The sequence below is a fragment of the Branchiostoma belcheri genome, unplaced genomic scaffold (assembly GCF_001625305.1).
Source record: "Branchiostoma belcheri isolate BF01 breed outbred unplaced genomic scaffold, Haploidv18h27 scaffold1, whole genome shotgun sequence".
Lineage (NCBI taxonomy): Eukaryota > Metazoa > Chordata > Leptocardii > Amphioxiformes > Branchiostomatidae > Branchiostoma > Branchiostoma belcheri.
The window spans coordinates 7424187-7443399 of record NW_017802379.1 but is presented as its reverse complement, the minus strand read 5'-3'; the positions used below and the strand labels follow the sequence as shown (position 1 = coordinate 7443399).

The window sequence follows — 19213 nt, the reverse complement described above, 5'->3', positions numbered from 1 at the left end:
TCTCCCTCTATCGTTTCAATGAGTTGCTATTTCAAGTCGCTTCAAAGCATACGGCGAATATAGTATCGAAAAAGATACTGCTGATAAAAAGTTTATATTTTGAGGATAGAAAAATAAAACAATTATGGATCATAAAGCTATCATTGCGTTATTTTCTTGGCAACCTTTTACGACGGATTATAACTTCTTCTTTGAGTTTTCTCACTTTGTCATCACACTGCGTTACGTCAAATGTGAACTAGCTTCGCTAAAGTCAAACATTTTCTTTCCTTTACAGTAAAATTTGTTGTATCTCTTTGCAAAAGGCTAATTCTATGGTACGTGGTATGTGTCGTTCCGTTCCCATTGCCAACGTCATGACAACCGTCTGACGTAATCTCCGGCTGTTGTCATCAAAATAAGCCGGTTTGAATAATTGATGCGGACGTTCTAATCAACAAACTATTATGAAAATTACTCAGTCTGTCCCGTATAATAACACAGCGTCACGTTCGTTAGGAGTGTCATTCTGAAATAACGCGTTATCGTTAGGGGTGTCATTCTGAAATAACGCGTCATCGTTATAGGAGTGTCGTTCCGAAATAACGCGTTATTGTTAGGAGTGTTATTCTGAAATAACGCGTTATTGTTATAGGAGTGTCGTTCCGAAATAACGCGTTATTGTTAGGAGTGTTATTCTGAAATAACGCGTTATTGTTATAGGAGTGTCGTTCCGAAATAACGCGTTATTGTTAGGAGTGTCATTCTGAAATAACGCGTTATTGTTATAGGAGTGTTGTTCTGAAATAACGTGTTATCGTTATGAGTATCGTTCTGAAATAACGCGTTATCGTTATGAGTATCGTTCTGAAATAACGCGTTATCGTTATGAGTATCGTTCTGAAATAACGCGTTATCGTTATGAGTATCGTTCTGAAATAACGCGTTATCGTTATGAGTATCGTTCTGAAATAACGCGTTATTTTATAGGAGTGTTGTTCTGAAATAACGCGTTATCGTCAGGAGTGTCGTTCCGAAATAACGCGTTTTCGTAAGGAGTGGCTTTCTGAAATAACGCGTTTTCCTTAGGAGTGTCATTCTAAAATAATACTTTATCGTTAAGGGTGTTATTCCGAAATAACGCATTATCGTTAGGGTTGTTATTCTGAAATAACGCGTTATGGTTAGGGTGTTATTCTGAAATAACGCGTTGTCGTTAGGGCTGTTATTCATATATATAACGCGTCGTTCCGAAATAACGCGTTATCGTTAGGAGTGTCATACTGAAATAATGCGTTATCGTTAGGGGTCTTATTCTGAAATAACGCGTCATCTAGTACAGCGTCGCGTTCGTTAAGGGTGGTGTTACTCTGAAATAACGCGTTATCTAGATCTTCATATACTTGTGCATTGCTGTGGCCTCGCCAATATTTTCAACCGTTATTTAACTGCATGTAGGTATGTTTCTACTAACCCTCCAGAACTTAATCATTACATTACATGTATTTTCAGATTGGTGCAGGGGAAGATAACACATTTGCTAACGACTAGTCCGACTGTGACGAGATGGGGTTCTGTGGTGGAAAGTGTGAAAACATTCTGTTCAGAAATGCGAAGCAGGACGACTTCGTCCAGTCAGCAGTAAGTAAATATTTATATCGTCCAGAAGGTCCAAATCTAATTGAATATTACTGACGAAAGAAAAACTACAATCCTGCTTACCTATCAAAACCCACTCATTGCAGAAAAAATGGGACACGTCGTCTTCCAAAGCTTCCAAAAAAGAAGTAAAACACAAAAAGTTTTGATTGTATTCTGAATCGAATAGTAACTTGTTCTGAATGGAATAGTCACTTGTTTCACATGTGTGTACGTTGTATGTACTACCTACATTGTATGTGTAGCATTAGCCCTAGGGCATGAATTTGTAAATAAACTTATACATATATTGATGTACCGTCTTGGTGTTCCACAGTGGGGTAAGAGCCGTGCTGCCTACATCGCGTTCCGAGGGTTCTTCACGGTGTTCCTGGTGGTGTTCCTGATCTGGCACCTGTACGACTCCTTCAGCCGAGACACGCTCTACTTCACCAAGGCCGACAACTGGGGCTACCTGCTGCTCGTCGTCTACTTCATCTGGGCGCTCGTCCACGCCTGCGTCGACCACTGTCGGAAGCAATCGTCCGAAGTCGTTCCGCTGCCGAAAGAAACCGAGGGGGAAGAGAAACCAACCGAAGGCGGTCGTCTTCCCTGGTACGTCCAGGTCCAGTGGCTGCTCTTCAACATGAGTTTCACCGTGGCGTTTTTCGTCCTGTTCGTGTACAATGGACTCGTCATCAAGGGGGAGTTCAGCTTCCAGGTAAGAGATTTAAAAAAGCATTCAATGCAATTTCAGGCCTGCAAAACTGGATTTTCAAGCTCAATCTTCTTGCCCTTCTTGTAATGTAGTAGTTTGAATCAACCCTATCTCAGAGCATACGGCATATACATTAGAAGGCAATTAATTGCACAACGGTTGTTTGCACACTCAGTGTCAATTGCACCAAGTCCCAAAATCCCAAACCGTTCCCCCTTGTATCTGTGAGGCAAATATTCGATGTCGCTGACGGAAAACGGTTGCTTGTTTTCAATATTATTGTATTTGTCAATACCATACTAACGTATCAGACTTATCATGTAATTATGTTTATCGAAGGAAAACATATTGTTTTTGCTCCATTTCTTCTTCCTCTTCTTCTGTTCCAAACACTAACCTCTGACCTGGCCAATGGCCTCTTTTGTTGATGTCTGTCACCATAGTAATTTTAAGGAACATTATGGGTAAATCAATCAACCTATGCGAATATGACTTGTCCCGGCAGGACGTTGCAGTTCACATCCTGAACGCCGTGGTGGCGCTTCTGGACATCATGGTGTGCGGTATCCACGTCCGTCTGCTGCACGTGGTCTACCCGTTGTGCTTCGGGCTGACGTACGTCATCTTCGCGGTGATCTACTGGGCCGCGGGCGGGAAGGACGCCAAGGGAAATCCTTACATCTACAGCGTCATAGACTTCAGGTCAGACTCTTCAGACGTGTGCCTCTCAAATGAAGCTATATGTCTGATAAGGGAAAGAAAAAAAAACTTAATATTCAATGCCTAATGCTAATACCTAACTCACCCTAGTCTCCACCAAACTTCTTTTGCGGGGTGAATAAATCGTAGAAATCGGCCTAAAAAGGGTATTAATTGGCCAGAGAAGGTAGCCGGCCAGAGAAGCTCCATTTCCCCGCCGAGAAATTTTTAGGCCGTATCTGTGAAAATATGAAAGTCGTATATGTCCGGATATGCAACAAAACAATTCCGGACTCAGGATATAGCTGGATACGATAAGTATCGAACCCCTTTTCCGGACACAGTCCCAATATGCAACATGTCCAGGAATATTTGAACTTCAAATATGTCTGGAAATAACCCCCTTTTGCACAGTGCGATTTCTACGATTTATTCACCCTTCAAAAGCCCACCGACCACGTTTAGGAGTAGATCGGGAGCAAGTCGGCTGTGGTTGGTTGATATTCGGCTACTGTTCAGCTGCGCTCGCCGAATGTTTAAAAGTATTAAAAACATTCTGGTGTGGATGGGAGGTTCGCCATCGGCCATCGGTTGGCTGGTGTTCGGGGGTAGGTCAGCAATTAGACTGCTCCAGAACTTCAGCCAACCTTGGCCTCCACCAGGCCTTCCTACGGGGGTACGGATCGTAGAATTTGGAAAAAAGGAAATTAGTCAGTCCGCATAACATGTGCGGGAGGGTTATTTCTCCGGGGCGGGCGGCAAAAGGCTAATTAACTCCTTTGACCAATTATAATATCACTATTTCGTTACATTGTAAATTTTACTGTTTTTGAACCCGCGTTGTTAGTCTAGTGGAGACTAGGTCGGGAGAAGGTTCTGACTGCGTGACAGGATTTTGAGGACTGACAGTTTCCGTTCTTTCGGCAGCGGTGACCCTGGGCTGGCTGCCGGTGCGTGTGTGGGGCTGATCCTGCTGGCCGTGCCGCTGTCACACCTGTTCCTGTACGGGCTGTACCGCCTCAGGTGTGTCCTGGTGCGCATGTACGAGAAGAAGCTGCAGGGAGAGAGGGAGGAACAGGCCTTCCTGCGGCGCATGGGCAGAGCACCTACGTTTTAGTTATAGAACAGACATATAGATTATGTGAATGAAGACCTTATTTGCATAATTGATGGAAAAATTGCTATAATTTCATAGTAGCTAACTGCGAGGCAGTTCATAATTGCCGCGTTTGGAAATTAAGTGAAGGTGAACATCAATAAACATAATTTATTGAAACCATGACCTCCTTCGCATAATTTATGGGGAAGCGCTAGAATAGCCTTCTCTTTTAGGATAAGGCTGTCATTGTGTGGAGAATATGAACAACTGATATTATAATAAATGATGGAAATGAAATGAGGATCTTATTCTCATAATGAGAAAAATGTACGATTTCGTTAGTCGGAATGGTTAACACCATTTTGCGAAGGTATGAGATCGTGGAACTCTTGTTTTCTTGTGTGTTGGATGTGGAAATTATCTAAAAGCTTTAAAATAAATAGCTGTTGCAAAACACGGCAGTGTTCTTAACTATGAGTTTGCCACCAGCTTGACAGGTTTGATTAAGATTACGTAAGTGAATATGGTTTATGTACGCACTTTATGTCAGAAAATGCAATGGCCTCATTGTTGTACTTGTACTATCTACGTTACTTCGCTTGTACATATTTTGGAACCCTTTTGAGAACTATTCTTCAGCATTGTATCATATCAAACCTGTGTAAAATTGAATGGCATAGACCTTACCATAATTGTTTAAATTTTGTTTGTTTGTTTGCTTGTTTGTTTGAAATATATGGTATTCCACTGGGATTAGTTTCCTGTGTTGCATACGTGGGTTGCAGCAATGATTTATAATATATGATAATCTATATAATGCAATAGATTAGGTTTCGCATGAGCAAATGCAAAATGTTATATGTGCCATATGTATTAGGAATATTTCCTTCCTTTAATTCAATGAATGTACTCTTACATCTTGCATCAATATAGTGCAAATAAGAAACTGTCATGCCATACATGGCATTTAAGGCAACGATAGTACTCTGTATCTTAGTCTACGTCCGCCTTTCAAAACGCGAATAAATAATTTCAATCAATTCAATCTTTATTAAAACAACTGGAAGTGCAGACAGAGTTGTGTTGTTCTTAGCAACAGTAGAATGTTTCTGTTTTAATTCACGGCATATATTTGCTCATTTTGCAGGTACTTTGTACAACTTACAGTAAATGGTCAAAAACTTTTTTTGGAAAGGTCAAAAACTTTTTTTGGAAACGGACGAAAATTCATGCGCGCGCGGACGTCATCCATACAATCAAATCAACATGGTCCTACAACATAACAATTAGCCTAATGGCTTTCAAAGGAGTATCATTATAACGTCAAAAACAAAGTTTCCATCCATTAAGGTGTCAAATGGCTCGTATACCAGCGTCCAAACACGTATTGTTTTGCTACATAACATGTGCAGAGAGACAGGTCAGCCAATCGCGGAATACGTCTCATTATACTATATATAGTACTAAATGAGGTTCAGTCTATTGAAAGATATCTGGAAACGCACGCATCAGTTTATGCTGAATTCGGAAAAGTATATAGCAAACCATAAGGACTACTGAAATTTTCATCATTCACCAAATGGAAAGTTTGATCCTAGCTTTAATACGGTGAAGGAAAGAGGTTTAAATTTCATCAAATTTAACTTCTACGGGCCAAGGATGTATTGAATATTTTGAGGTAAGCTCACTCAAACTACCCGTGGTGTTACCGTGCGTTTTTCAAGTATTTGGCGGAAGGTGGAGGTTCAACATGGTGCCGTGTCGTGAAGAACTCCGTTTCAGGTCGTTCCTCTTGAGACATGATCGGGAAGACATCTTCTACACCACACCGGTAAGTAAGTCATTGTTACTTTTACTGCTACTTCAGAAGCGTAAGAGCCTCCATGAAAAAAACAAATATTAAGGAGTTAAAGATCTACTTGAAAACATGTAAACCTATCGATACCTTTTAGTATTTTCATCAAAGTATGAATTATCGAGAAAGATTTGTTTTGCCAGTTGTCTTCCTCACAATATTTGGTGGAAATTTTGTTTGTGTTTCCGAAATTCCATCTGCAACAATTTAGTTATCAGAACTACTATATAATGTTTCAATCAGAGTGCAGGAAATTTGAAAAGGAAAAAGATTTTCGCTGCGTATTTTATTTCTGTCGTGTTCACATATCTGTCTAATAGAAAATATGTCGCACAGATTCTTGTTAATATGTACTGATATGTCCGTACAGTGGTTGAGGACCCAGGTACCGTTTCTAGTGTACCGACTGGTCATGGCAACATTTTGCCTGGGGTTCCTGACCACATGGCTTCTACCAAAATACGCCACAACCGAAAACTATCTCTTTTACGCCACCTACTATGGATACTACGTCCTGACCGCTCACTTCTTGTGGTCGGCCGTCGTCACCTGCTTCGGACTTTTCCGGGCACGTTCGTCTGTTCAGCCGACGAATACCGATCGCGACCGAGAGTCTGCGAACCAGTCTAACACAGATCAAAATACAACAACACAGAACAACCTCCGTTGGTTTTACAAAGTTCAATGGCTTCTCATGAACATGGCTTACTCCCCTGCTATCATAGTAACCATTGGTTTCTGTGGGTTCCTCTCTGACGGACACTACAACTTCAAAGACTTCACCACCCACATCCTGAACACAGTTTTCGTGTTGGTTGACGTGCTGGTTTGCGGAGTACCTGTCCGAGTTTTTCACGCACTCTACCCTGTACTGTTCGGTGTGGCGTATATCGTTCTGTACTCCATTCGCTGGGCCGTGACTGGTACTGTTGTCTACTGGTTCCTAGATTTCAGGTACAATGTAGTTGTCATCTAACCCAAAGCCTGCCAAGTCGCTGTGTACAAATGTATAATATGATCTAAATTTCATAAAGCGGGCCCTCATTTAGCCCCCGTGTATCTAAAACTAAAAGCAGACTTACAAACCTTTTTCCTTTAAGATCATAATGTGGACACGTATCTTTTTGAGCAAAGGAAATTTTAATATACAGACATGATGTACAAATACGCGCATGAAATCAGTTTCTTACATTGCATGTCGTCGATGAAGGTTAGATGTCCAGGTAATGAGAATATGAGATACACAAGGAAATTGTTGCTCAAGCAAGTGGATAGATTTTTAAAACTGTCAGACGTTTCTAGTAGCATCCACTACTTTTCGTCAGTGACTTGAGTTTCTTGCATATGTTTTCTTTTCCTTTTTTAATTCAGCAAGCCGGCCGTGTCGTCAGCGGCTGTGCTCGGGTTCGTGCTGGTGGCCCTCCCGCTGTTCCACCTGCTGTTCTACGGGCTGTACCTGCTCCGCTGTCGCCTCCTGACGTGGCTGTCGGACAGGAAGACTCCAGGCCCTGGGCCGAACCCAACTCGTGCAGGACCTGTTTAAAGCCCCTGTCACACATTCAGAACCTTCCCACGAACACCAGCCAACCAATTGCAACGTTGCCTGAAGTTTGAGAGCAGTCTAACCAGATGTAGACCACACCTATTTCTCTATAGAAATCAAATCGAATAAGAGTTAAATTTGAGTCACATTTGACTGCCAACCAAGACCCTACCACTGCTCCGAACACCAGCTATCCACCAGCTAACTGTGGTCAAAATCCAGTCGATACCCGAATGTTTTAAACATTTTGAATCATTTGGCTGCTGCAGCAGAATAGTAGCCCTGGAGTTGGCCGTGTTTGGGGAGGCCATATTCAGCTATGTGTGACAGGGGCTTAAATGGTGTATGGACATTTCCCTTGTGTAAATTCCACCTTTGATTCCCATCCCCAACCTGTCCTAAAACGTTAGGACTTTCTCTTGTATTATCTATTTGGGCCTGTACACAAATTAGCTCTGTAAGGTGTCCATTATACTCATCATGGCAACATGTACAATTACATCATGAATTTTTAACATAATAATGATTGTATCTGTGATACAATGATTGTGTTTACATAGCTGCACAGTAGTAATTGTATTAATGGGTGTGATGAGTTTTCAAGGCCTGTCTCTCTCTCTCTTTTGCACATTTGTGCCCAAAGGCTCATTGCATGATAACACGCAATATGTAAAGTGATAGAAAAAGCATACTATTGTAACATGTACTAGTAGTGTATATATAACGTTTAGATCTATCTGGTGTTTCTACAGATAAACATATGCAAAATGTATTCTTAAAGCAAAAGCACAGCTGCCATGGATCTGTTATATATCATAATCTATCAAACTTTAACGTTACATGTAGTAGCTTTACATATCAGTTTGCTTCTTTATAGCAAACATATGTTAACATAATTTGCTAACTACAAATGACAACAAAGCTTTTGTAGATTATGCCATGAGCTTCAAAAGGCAGTTACATTTAGGTATAAATTGTTCAGTTTTCACATGTCGCTCTGTGTGATATAACCGACTGCCACTTCTTGCCTAGTTGGACTTCTGGTGGCTTGCGACAGTTTGCTTGCCATTTGCAAAGCTGGCATGTTGTGCTGAATGGCAGTTATAATTGCTCATTTCACTGCATTGTACATGTTAAATGCTTAGGAAGAACTTTTCCTTCTATGTTGTCAACAGTTGGTTAATGGATGGTTCCACTTGTACCAAGGGGGGATCTTTCCTTCAGAATTTTTCATCTCCCTCCTCCACCTCCTTCAGACTGAGCAGCTCCATGCTGCCCTTCCCTTTAGTCTCTACTCTGATGAGCTCATCCACCTCACGGAAACACCCAGGGTCCATCAGGGCAACCTAGGGGGAGGGGGGCATCGGAATGCAAAATATGATCATCACACACACACACACACACACACACACACACACACACACACACACACACACAAATAAATCATTATACACTGTATATCATTGCATGATGTGGTCTCATACTCAACAATGCTACATTTGGACGTCTATATCACAAGATCTTCACTTTAAGGTGAAACCTGACAGTTGGATTTCTGAACTCAAATTTGCATGGTCCGGTACATTAAAATTTGCTAGTACATTTGTATCAGTTTAAAAAGTCACACCAGCAACATGTTTAAGAACCCACCAGTCTTGATAAGAATAGCAGTATAGAACTGAATGTATTAATGCTTGTAGCTACAGACAACCATAGGCTGGGTGCCATTCTCATAGTTACCACTGCTGGCTCCCCATTTTTGAATACTAGTAGCCAGTGTCAAGAGAGCCGGGAGTAACTCTGTAGGATGGCACCGAGACTTTATCCCCACGCAAAGTTCCATGGTAGCCAGCGACAAAAGGGAGCCGGCAGAAACTATGAAGGCTAAAATAACCATAGAAAAGACACTACTGTACCAGCTGCAGTGGCATACTGATTAGGAAGAGATAAAAGTACCAGACTTGTTCCTCACCATATTGAACTCATCATCCTCCCAGTTCTCCCCCTCCACCTTCTTGGCGATCTTGGTCAGCTTTGTCCGCACCTTCTTCGCCTCTCTCTGTGGAACCGTGACCTTGATACGCATCTGAGCGCGCTCAATGTTGATGGTCTCTGTCTCCTTCAACTTCTTGATCACTTCCAGAGCCTGCAGAGGGGAAATTTATTAGGACAAAACATGATGGGAAACTGGAGAAGTACCATACCAAGTTACTGCTGTGTTTGATAAATAACATATCACGTTACTGCTGCTGTATGTGTAGTTGGATAATTACTAGTACTACAAAGCCAAAAACTATAGCCTGGTTACCAGACCTCCTTTAACTCCCAAAACTATAGCCTGGTTACCAGACCTATTTTAGCTCCCGAGTCTATATCCTCTCCGCAGACTTGGGAGCTACACTAGGTCTGGTAACCAGGCTATAGTTTTGGGAGCTAAAATAGGTCTGGTAACCAGGCTTAAACTGTAAAAAAAACTTATCTTCTGGACAAATGTTTGGTCACAGCTACCATGTAATAGCAGAACCTGAGCAAAGACCCAAGAAACAGTAAAACTATTTCTCTTTCCCTTCATTGGGAAGATGAATACAAGAACAGCACACACCTGTTGTTTAGTGTTCCTGGTTGGTTTGACAGAGAAGTGCACGTCCTTCATGGCCTTCTCAATCAGCCCGACGGTGTACGGTCTCTTTGTGTCCGGGTTGACGCACATGTCTGCAACCAGCGTAGCGATGTCCTTGTACATGGACTCCAGCTGGGCCTGACGCTCCTTCTCAGATACCTGCAGCTCACCTTTCTTCAAAATCTAGAAATGAGAAATATTTGTTATTTAATTGCAGTTACTACTGCTTGGAAATTTTGTTTCTACTGAACTGGTTTGAACAAATGTTTGAAAATATCTACAAGGGCAGAAAAATTGCATCCAGCATCTGCCTTTACGTCAATTTGCATGAGGGACAAAATTTTGCCCAATCTGTCATCTCTGATGGACAAAATCAGAGTGAAAAGAGATGTCATTAATCTAAGCTAAAAATCTACCAGCAAAATTTGTCCTATAGGAAATAGTATTTTAGAGTATCAAGATTTCAAAATTCTCACAGGGCAGCGTGCTACCAGACCCCCTAGGATTGTTGTGCCTTTGGTGCTTGACATGATGCAAAAGAAAATTGAGAATGAGATGATGATCAGGCTAGAACACTGCCACGTTCAATACATTACTAGTATGTTACTACATTGTTTTTACACAAGTCTAATGAAGGGATGTATTGACTTACCTGTTTACAGATCTCTGTCTGGTCCTCTGTGCCAAAGGCCTTCACCATGTCTTGTTTCTTGGCCACCTCCCCCTTGGACACATTTGTGAACACAGTGTGGGTTTGAAGAACTTCATCTATGTCTTTCTCTCTGAAAAATATACAAGGATAGTAAGATATGAAAAAGCTGCTTTATCTTGTCAGTTCAATGAAACAGTCAGATCAAATAGAATATTCCACTTGCGCATATTTCATCCATTCAAGATTTGCATGTGTCCTATTTTGAACAAAACAAACAAACCAAATATCATATCAACATCATTAAACAATACCAACTTAATTGCTTCACAGTACATTTGTGCTTCTACACGTCATATTATGCATATTCCTCATAACTAATATATGTGTTATCGACTCCATTATAGCCTTATATTATGCTTCCCAAGAAATTTGATATGAGTTTGCTGGGATATCCCAAGCCCTTCCTGCACTTGACCTCACCTCGCTACCTACTTTTCTACCTGCCCCCCAGGAGTTACCTACCCTCCAGGTTTGGGATGTATACAAGCGACTCCTGGCGGTCAAGACAAGTAAAGCACCCGGCCCTGACAACTTTCCTCCAAAGTTACTACGCGAGTTCGCCTGCGAACTTAGCGCTCCCTTCTGCCATATCCTTAACGCCTCCTTTGCAGAGGGTATTGTGCCTGCCCAGTGGAAAGAGGCAGTTGTCGTGCCCATCCCTAAATCCCAACCACCGACACTCGACCAATTAAGACCAATTTCCCTTACCTCACAGTTTTCCAAGATCGCTGAATACTTTGCATTGAAATGGATCTTAAATGACATTGAATTCGACAAACGACAGTTTGGAAGCTTGAAAGGGCGCTCAACTGTACATGCCATTGTCAGCCTGATCGACAGTCTCTGCAAGGCAACGGATAAACCCTCCACTTCCTGTTCTATCTTGGCTACGGATTTTTCCAAAGCCTTTGATAGAGTGCACCACAGCACAGTGATAACAAAGCTGATACACAAAGGACTGAGACCTGAACTACTACCGTGGATATGCGACTTTATCACCAGAAGGCGACAAGTCGTTCGCTACCGTGGGGCTCTATCCGGATGGGAATACTTGTCGTGTGGAGTGGCACAAGGGACACTGCTCGGACCTGTACTGTTCCTAGTGTTAATCGACGATGCTTGTCATGACGCCAACAGCCCCGCGTGGAAGTACGTCGATGACATGAACTTGTTGGAGACTAGAAGACTCAATCAGCCGTCCAGCCTACAAAATGACCTTGATGACTTAAACACCTGGTCCAAGAGAAATCACATGTTGTTGAACAGTAGTAAATGCCTCGTCATGCATGTGACCTTTTCCCGGAATCCACCACTGCTGCCACCGCTACAAATCGATGACGTGACTCTCCCTGTCGTACCTTGTCTGAAAGTACTTGGCGTGATCCTCCAAAACAACCTTCACTGGGATAAACAGGTCAATCACATGGTGGGGAAAGCGTCTAGAAAGCTCTACTTCCTAAAACGTCTCAAAAGGTTCAACGTCTCCCACAGTGACCTCACAACCATTTACACAGGATATATTAGACCTATCCTGGAGTATGCAGCCCCTGCCTGGACTCCTGCCCTCACTAAAGCCCAGGAACGCAGCCTTTAGCGTGTTCAAAGGCGGGCTTGCCGCATCATCCTGGGAACCACCTACACAGGATATGACAACGCACTACAACACCTCGGATTGTCATCACTTGCCGAGAGAAGAGAACTGTTGTGTGTGAAGTTCGCTAGGACACTTGTGAGGTCAGAGTACAGAGTCTGGCTACCTCCACAGAGATCACAAATAACTGGCCGTAGCACTAGAAACAGCGAGATGCTAGACTGTCCGAGAGCAAGAACGAATAGATACAAGAACTCGCCCATACCGTTTATGGTCCAGCTCCTTAATAACCATGGACTGAACCCCTGACTGTTGTTTTTCTAATATGTAGTACACTGGTTCCGTATCAAATGTTGTCCGGGAAATTTATAATAATGAATAATGTATGGAACATGTATTTTTATTGGTTTGGTAATCGTACGCCTATATTGATATTGATTGCAAACCTGTAGTTTTTAATATACCAATGTTTTGTAAATTGGTCTACAATTCAGTTGTTTTTAACTGCGAAGAACCAATAAATCCATCTTGAATCTTGAATCTTGAATATGAAATTGAATTTGTCCCAAGGACATTAAATAGAATGTCATAAATTTGATTGCCCTATTATAAACAGGGGAAGTATGGATACGGTCTGTTATGGTATAACGTATTAATCATCTTGATATAATAATTGTCAATGGTGTATAAGATCTCTGTCACGTCTACGTTTGTAATATTAATAATGCAAACTGGCACCAAGCCAGAAAAGTGGCTGCAATTGCAGACATGTTCTATTTATATGTGACACGCCCCTTCCCTGCAAATTAGCTAGTATTGTCTGACCTGCTTGCCAAAACTGTTTGTTTCTGTTAAATTTCCTACCCTAACAGAAAAACAACGCGCGTACTTACACACCACTTCTCCATCCCATCACCTTGTTTTTGTAACAGGCGATCTCGAATCTTTTCCCTGCCCTCTTCTGTCTCACGACTGCGACGTTCGTCAGTCGAATCTGGTTCGTCGGCGTGAATATCGACATTTCTAAAAGTTCACCTGAAGAGAAAATGAACCCTCGAAAACCTCCAGGCGACTGTCAAGTCGCAGTTTGGAACAGAAAGGCAGAGAAAGTTTGCAAAATTTGTAAAACTCAGCTGGTCGTTGCAATCACTGGCGCAATCCGGAAGTACTGCCCTGCATGTCAAAGGTCACTACATCGCATCAAAATGAAACATAAAATATCTACAATATGTTTTTAATAACCCATTTTTAATAGCTAGAAGTAATTAAAAGCATCAAATTAGCTAATAAAATATTTGCATATTAAGTAAATAGCGTTAGATGTAGTGGTAAATGGTATCTGTGTTCATTGGGAGAAGAAAAATATTTTTTGTTGTTGAGCGTTTGTTCGCGGTTTTAAGCATCAACATGGCTGGAAGAAGAGACACGTTTTTGGTGGCAGTGTTGTGTGGAAATGTTGTTATGCTGCTGGCAGGAGTTGTGTTGGCGCCTGAAACTACTACAGGTAAGAGTTAGAGGTATATAGAACTGAATACACAGCGATGTGGTTGGAATTACCCATGCAAAAGCCTTGGGTTCGTGGTATTGCTTGGAAGTTGGATGTAACAAATTACATAGGACAGATCTAGGCCACTCCCCCCTATTATTATAGACCATGGCATAATGTTGTTATGCACTTATGATGATGCACTTATTTTGCATGCACAAAACACCCTGTGTGCATGTAACATAGGTTTTACCATTGCAGCAATCATGAAATTGAATAGCTCTAGGCTTGTCATAGCTTCAGTGTATGTTTCTAGACTTCAATACTCATATTATTGTTATTAACGTAATAATACCCAGTCTGATGTTGGCATCATATTTGGGGGTGACATAATCTTTACAGTTAGAACCTACTATTGACAGTGTGGGATGTTAAACTGTTATCACTTATTCTCAAGAAACATGTTAATACTAGTACCTGGTCAATTTTTTAGAAGTCCAGACATGATATATTTACACATGGTACATTCTCAGACTAGAATGTAGACATTTACTTTAGACAAAATGGTTGGAAAGACAAAGTTAAACAAGAATTCAGAGACATCATACCTCCATGAAATAGTTAAGGGGGACAAAACACACACCACTTAATCCTGACAGGAAAAGTTATCTGTCAGCAAAAATTCAAGACCATAACATGGACAAATGATACAACTGTAAGTTCTGCTGCAGTACCAAGGTCAGCCACCAGGGGGCCCATATTTGACCTTTGTTTTGTCTTCCTACGAGCTATCAACATACCAAATATCATCACAATTCATAAAGGTGTTCTGAAGTTATGCTGACTACAAATGTGCAGAAACACAAACACGCACACAGACAAACAGACACACAGACACAGCAAAAACAATAGGTCCATTTTTCATGGAGGTAATCATGTTTCTTGGCACTCCCCAGCTGACAGAAGAGACATGTACTCCCTGGTACAGTGGCTGTGGGGACTACTGCTGAACATGCCCACAGCTGTGGTACTGGCCATGGTGGTGAATCTGTTACTGCTGCTCAGACTAGTCTACACCAGGGGGAACAGCAAGGAACAGGTAATACACAAACATCAGGACTGTCTTAGGTCACACCATGGCCACACCAATTTGATTAGTTGCTTCTCAGATTTTTTTCAGAAAAAATATGAAGTGTAAGGGTGAAAAAAAAGACCTTGGCATCCTCTGATAGCCCCCAAAAGTGCCCTGAGTTCAACATACCAGGCTTGTTTATACATGTAAGTCAGAGAATAAATTTTTGAATTTTAAAACCTTTAAATCAAACCAATGTGTAGATGGATAAACTGTAACAGCTTGGAAGGCAAAGAGCTTTCTTCCGTTTGGACCAAAATATGTGCATTTTGGAGTTGATTCAGAACCCGAATCCTTTTTATTTGCAAATCAGAAAAAAAATGAAGTGGACAAATCCAAGAGCCAAATGATTAAATTAGTGTGACCTTACAGTAGATTTTGGTCTCCTTACCCAAGTTTCATGCTGTGGAACATATCTACACATGTATTGATAGACCCTTTTAATAACCCTCTTTTTTCTTGTAGGTTGTCTATGTTAATAAGGATGTGGCTTGCTACAAGACCTCAACTCAAGATATCCCGACTCCACATCTTAGGATTTTCTATGGCACACAGACAGGGACAGCCAAGGTATCATTTCCATCTGTTGAACTTCAAGGGTTGTAAATTTGTTCTCATAAATGCCATTGAAACTACATGTATAGTAGTATATTAGATATTGTCCTTTTCTCAGAAGTGTTATGAAGATTGTCTTGATCTTAGACTTTCCAAAGTGTCTTATTTTGATGCTAAGCATTTTTTGTCCACGTTAAGCTAAATATACTAATGTGATATTAGTAGTAAATGTGTATCACTTTTCAGCATTTTGCAGAGCTGCTTCATACAGCAGCCCAGGACAGAGGACTGACATGTGGGGTTACTGACCTTGCAAAGGTGACCGACCCAGAGGACACATTCACAGAGGAGGTTTGTGCTTTATAAATGGTTTGGTTTGGTTGTATTAGGACAGGTTTTACTGGTGTTCAACTGCCAATGTCAATGCAATGGCTGTACTGGAGAATGTAGTGTGAGTAGTCCAGTGGAAAGCAACCCTGCCTCTGGACCACGAGGTTGGGAGTTTAAATCCCGGCTATTGTCACTCACCTGACGTGCATATTACTGGAGGAGTTTCAGTTCTTAGGATAGGACATTAAGCCCATTGTGGTCCACTGTTCGTTGTGCTTTTCAAGAAGAGCTAGGGGAATTTCCCTGGTACAATGAACCTGTAAATATTGTACATAGTGTCTGTCTTGTCTGTCACAACCAGTGGGAGATTAGCTTTTCAGTGACCTAAAACTTGAGATCACTTTCCTTTTTTTCATGGACAATGATAAAAAAAATTGGATACTTAGCTTCTTAATAAAAGTGCTTTTTGAAAGCTTCAGATATTTTTTTTTCTTATATTTGCAGATGGAGGCAGGATCTATCTGTGTCTTCATACTGTCCACATACACAGATGGCCAGCCGCCTGAGGCTGCAGCATGGGTGTGCAGGTGGCTGGAGGAGTCTGCCACTGACTTCAGGGTCTCAAAGACACTTCTGGGGAAACTTCAGTATGCCGTATTTGGGCTGGGGAGTTCAGAGTATGGAGACAACTTCAACAAGGTAAGGAATGACAAACCAGAAGTTTCTGGTTCCTATCTCAGAATGCCTTACTGCCCTTTTAAGAATTTCTAATGCCGACTTTCTTGTAGCTATTATATATGTGAACTGCAAAATGTCACATGCCTACTATGTAGCTGTCAGGTTAGGATTTATATTATTTATAGTGTGAATCATTCTTATCATTAATTTTTGTGTGGGGGAATGTAAATAAAGGTTTTTGTTCCTAGAACAGTTACTACAAGTTTGTATGTCATATTTTAGGCCAGCAAGAAGTTAGAGCAGTGGCTGAAGACCCTGGGGGCACAGGAGGTGTTCCCCAGGGGGGTGGGGGACCAGAACGTGGCCGGCAGCAGACATGGTAGTCTGGAGCAGGACTTCACTGTGTGGAGCAACCAGATGCTGGGAGCTGTCAGGAACTGTCAATCACAGCAGGGAGGTGGGTGTGGCCATGTCCTGTCAATCACAGCAGGGAGGTGGGTGTGGTCATGTCCTGTCAATCACAGCAGGGAGGTGGGTGTGGACATGTCCTGTCAATCACAGCAGGGAGGTGGGTGTTGTCAGGTCCTGTCAATCACAGCAGGGAGGTGGGTGTGGACATGTCCTGTCAATCACAGCAGGGAGGTGGGTGTGGTCATGCTCTGTCAATCACAGCAGGGAGGTGAGTGTGGTCTGAGGTCAACTAGTTTGTTTTATTGTTATTGTGTTTGTTGTTATTACTAATTGCTGTGTCTGACACTATGTCTTGTATTTCCAGGTTGTTGTAAACAAAGTACAGATTCCTGTCAGTGCAAAGGTAGTGACAATAAACAAGGTGAAGATAAGGAGGTGAGTTTAGTTTAGTTTAGTTTAGTTTAGTTTAGTTTAAGCCCTACATATACATTCAGATAAACAGATTTCCAAAGTTTTATGGCACTATTACCACACAACTCAAGTAAGTAGAACTGGCCATCACAGATCACTTTAGATATTTGTATTTGGTACTCTGAGTACTTATTTAATATACAAAGATAAATGGTACAAGAGAGATAGGCACATAAGCATTGTGGTTTAGATGGTTGCCTTGTTTCCCTCTTGCAGGTTCAGTATGAAAGCTCCAGTGATGACGGTGGTAGCCTGAGTGATGATGATGGTGCACTGGTGGATGTGGAGGACCTAGGAGCTGTCATGAGTAAGATGAAACAAGCTAAGGTAGGGACATCCTGTCATATATAAGAAGACTAAGAAGACAAATGTGCTTTCTAATTCTAGCGCTTTTGTCTAACAGTGTCAAAGTTTCTGCAGCACAATCTTTGTATGTGTAAGAACAGATTTGTTGAATGTAATCATATGATCACTCTACTTACAATGTAGTACAAAGAATCCCTACTACATGCTAAGAGGTGGAAGAGAAAAAAATGTGTGAAGAAAGATTTTTATAGAAAATGTTGACAGTTTGTTGGAGGCTTGTACACCCAAGCTCCTCAGTTTCATGCATTTGTTCTTTAAGATACCTACTTGAATATAGTGACTTGTCTTTTCATCACTATAGAAGCAGAGACAAGAGGAGGAAGAAGCAGCAGGGAGAGGACGTAGGAAGATAACAGTCAAGAAGAAGGGAGGAGAGCCGAAAGAAATGATCACACCTGCTCTGAAGAAGGCTCTAGAAAAACAAGGTGGATTGTGGCTGATTACATTCAAACTGTACAGGAAGCAGGCTAGGACCTTTTAAAGTAGAAAAGGCTTAGGCAGTGTAGGAGAGAGCTGAATATGAACTGACATAAAAAAAACTAGAAAATAAAATAAGGTAGCATTTGCAAAATAAATGTATAATGTTTACCTTCATCACGTGGTCTAGACTAACAAACTACTGCTCTGTTTATTCTTACTCAAACACATTCATATAATATTATATGGTGGCCAGCCCCTCCAGCTCTGTTATGCAACTTGCTACATAATGTAACTCAACACCACAGGGTGTTTGGTACAGTTATCATGGTGACAGAGCTCTGGTTAACCCAATTTGTTTTGAGAAGAAGAAGAAGAAACAGAGCAAAAACAATATGTTTTCCTTCTATGAACTTCAAGGTAATATACATTGTAGTTACAATTGCTTTAAATGAGAAATTCTCTCACACACTTTTTTTACTCCTACATGTAGGTTACAGGTTGATTGGCAGCCACTCAGGGGTGAAACTGTGCCGCTGGACCAAGTCCATGTTACGGGGGAGGGGGGGCTGCTACAAACACACCTTCTACGGCATTGAGAGCCACAGGTGTATGGAGACCACCCCCAGCCTGGCATGTGCCAACAAGTGTGTCTTCTGTTGGAGGTGAGAATTGACAGGCTGTGAAACTTTCTACAAAGGGTTAGTAGTATATTCCTCAATCAGTGACTCTTTTGAAAGGTAGAAACACATACCTCCAAATTTTCGATTTCCACTGTACATCTTGATCACGGAGTGACCTAGTCTCGCGAGAACACGAGACTATATAGCTAGGTCGAGACTTGTGTGGATCTTCGGCCTCTTCTGGCCTCCTTGCCTCCTTGTGGAGTAGGGGTAGGTAGGACTTGGGCAAC

General features: G+C 41.6%; 2 protein-coding genes and 1 pseudogene across 2 annotated transcripts in view; 2 read left to right on the top strand and 1 right to left on the bottom strand.

The window, feature by feature from the left end:
• Window positions 1-1545: 1545 nt before the first annotated feature.
• On the top strand, window positions 1546-7747 carry LOC109462854 (annotated as a pseudogene).
• A 917-nt stretch (window positions 7748-8664) lies between these two features.
• Window positions 8665-13632, bottom strand: LOC109463239 (ribosome maturation protein SBDS-like). The gene is made up of 5 exons (XM_019759988.1): window positions 13348-13632; window positions 10804-10933; window positions 10134-10334; window positions 9504-9677; window positions 8665-8877 (listed from the first exon to the last, which is right to left on the bottom strand). Exons 1-5 carry the CDS (start codon window positions 13473-13475, stop codon window positions 8752-8754), a joined length of 759 nt encoding a protein of 252 aa, XP_019615547.1. The 5' UTR covers window positions 13476-13632; the 3' UTR covers window positions 8665-8751.
• Window positions 13633-13860: 228 nt separating this feature from the next.
• Window positions 13861-19213, top strand: part of LOC109462785 (S-adenosyl-L-methionine-dependent tRNA 4-demethylwyosine synthase-like) — a 10596-nt gene continuing 5243 nt past the window's right edge. Inside the window, exons 1-10 of the mRNA XM_019759389.1 lie at window positions 13861-13958; window positions 14897-15039; window positions 15538-15642; window positions 15874-15978; window positions 16462-16656; window positions 16918-17092; window positions 17411-17481; window positions 17734-17844; window positions 18185-18308; window positions 18794-18965. Of these exons, the coding sequence (XP_019614948.1) occupies window positions 13862-13958; window positions 14897-15039; window positions 15538-15642; window positions 15874-15978; window positions 16462-16656; window positions 16918-17092; window positions 17411-17481; window positions 17734-17844; window positions 18185-18308; window positions 18794-18965 (1298 nt within the window). The 5' untranslated portion in view covers window position 13861. The remainder of the gene's footprint in view (window positions 13959-14896; window positions 15040-15537; window positions 15643-15873; window positions 15979-16461; window positions 16657-16917; window positions 17093-17410; window positions 17482-17733; window positions 17845-18184; window positions 18309-18793; window positions 18966-19213) is intronic.